The 1,467-nt window shown below is 58.3% G+C and overlaps 1 protein-coding gene across 1 annotated transcript; it reads left to right on the forward strand.

The window, feature by feature from the left end:
- Positions 1–3: 3 nt before the first annotated feature.
- Positions 4–423, forward strand: ASPSYDRAFT_117026 (uncharacterized protein; the record flags this gene model as incomplete). The annotated part of the gene is made up of 1 exon (XM_040840239.1): positions 4–423. A coding segment is annotated over one exon (420 nt), but the record flags the coding sequence as incomplete, so codon positions are not given.
- Between the last annotated feature and the right edge of the window lie 1,044 nt (positions 424–1,467).

The raw sequence follows: 1,467 nt of genomic DNA on the forward strand, positions 1-1,467 counted from the left end.
AGCATGCCTCCAACGACATCCCCCTGGTACGACCGAATTTCCCACATATCACAGACTGGTTGGTATGGAATATGCGCCGCAATCGCTCTGGGCAGTTGGCTCGTATGGCGTCTGGCGTTCCGTTGTGGCCGGTGCGCGATCCGATGGCACGTGATGCAGATACGGCGACTCCTTGCCTATCGCCTGCCGAGACCGTTCGGCCACCTCGACATGGCCACTGTCCAACAGGGCTCAATGGTCGCGCTTCTGCTTACGGTGAACATCCTGCCACTGGCCTTGCGGACTCGGACCTGGGCGACCGCGCACCGACGCGCCGCCAACCTCGCGGTTATTAATTTCGTTCCGTTGTGGACGGGGTGGACCTTTGGGTTTCCGGCGCATCTTCTAGGCATTGATTGGTCGGCGGTAGCATGGATGCATCGATGGGTCGGCCGGATGGTCATCATCCACTCTGTTCTCCACGGAGCGATTGCTATCCTGGGTGACGGCCAACCGGTGCAAGCGATACGAGAGCATTACGTTCCATTTCTGGTGAGGCATCTGCTCTTATTCCTGGAGGCCTCAATGTGCAGTTCCCCCGAAGATCGATCGTCCGCTAACCAGAACCAGGCAGCATGTTCGATGATCTTGATCGTTCCCGTGACGCTGCATGCGGTGGTTCGCCGTTACCCACAGTCAGCAATAAAGTGCCACTATCTCTTAAGCTCAGCCGGACTGGCTTCGATGTCCTACCATGTCTGGATGCGCCGGTCAAAGTGCCTCTGGTGTTTGGTAGCTGCGGCGGCTCTGTGGGTGTTCCTGAGTCTGGTTTCCTTGGCTGATCCCCTAAGAAGACGCTGGGGGCACTNCTGGCCTTCTGTTGTCATATCCCGGCACCATGAGCTTCTCGGTATGGACGTCACCGTTCCCTCTGGATGGAAAGTGGAGCCCATATGTATACCTCTGGCTGCCACGGGCAGGCCTACGAATTGCTAGCCAACTGCCGCTTTTTTATGTCTCGTCTTGGGAAGATACGCCGGGGCCCAACGACACAGGGGCACTGACCTCTGAACCAGTACACCTGCCCGGTCAGCGCGCACAGATCCATGCGTCTGAGCAATCTGCTAGTCAAGAGGACACATTAAGTGAGGCAGAAAACTTGGTACTAGACGACGCATCGCGCCGCTCCACTGAACAAGGACGGGAATGGAGACAGGTGGGGACAAAACGGGATGCAGTCGTACACACTGCCAGCCAGCGCCATGTATCGAGAGGCAAGACTTCGCCGAATACTGCGATGGGCCACCGAACGCTACGTGTGCTGGCCCGCCCGCAGTCTTCAGCACTGGCGGCCGCGGTTTATAATGCCGAACATCTCCACAGCGTTCGACACAGCGCGCTCCTGCTGGGACCGTACGGGAGACCGCCAGATCTGGCCCGCTTCGGCATCGTGCTATTGATCGTGGAGGATATCGGGATCGCGCGGGT

The sequence above is a fragment of the Aspergillus sydowii genome (assembly GCF_001890705.1).
Source record: "Aspergillus sydowii CBS 593.65 unplaced genomic scaffold ASPSYscaffold_54, whole genome shotgun sequence".
Taxonomy (NCBI): Eukaryota; Fungi; Ascomycota; class Eurotiomycetes; order Eurotiales; family Aspergillaceae; genus Aspergillus; species Aspergillus sydowii.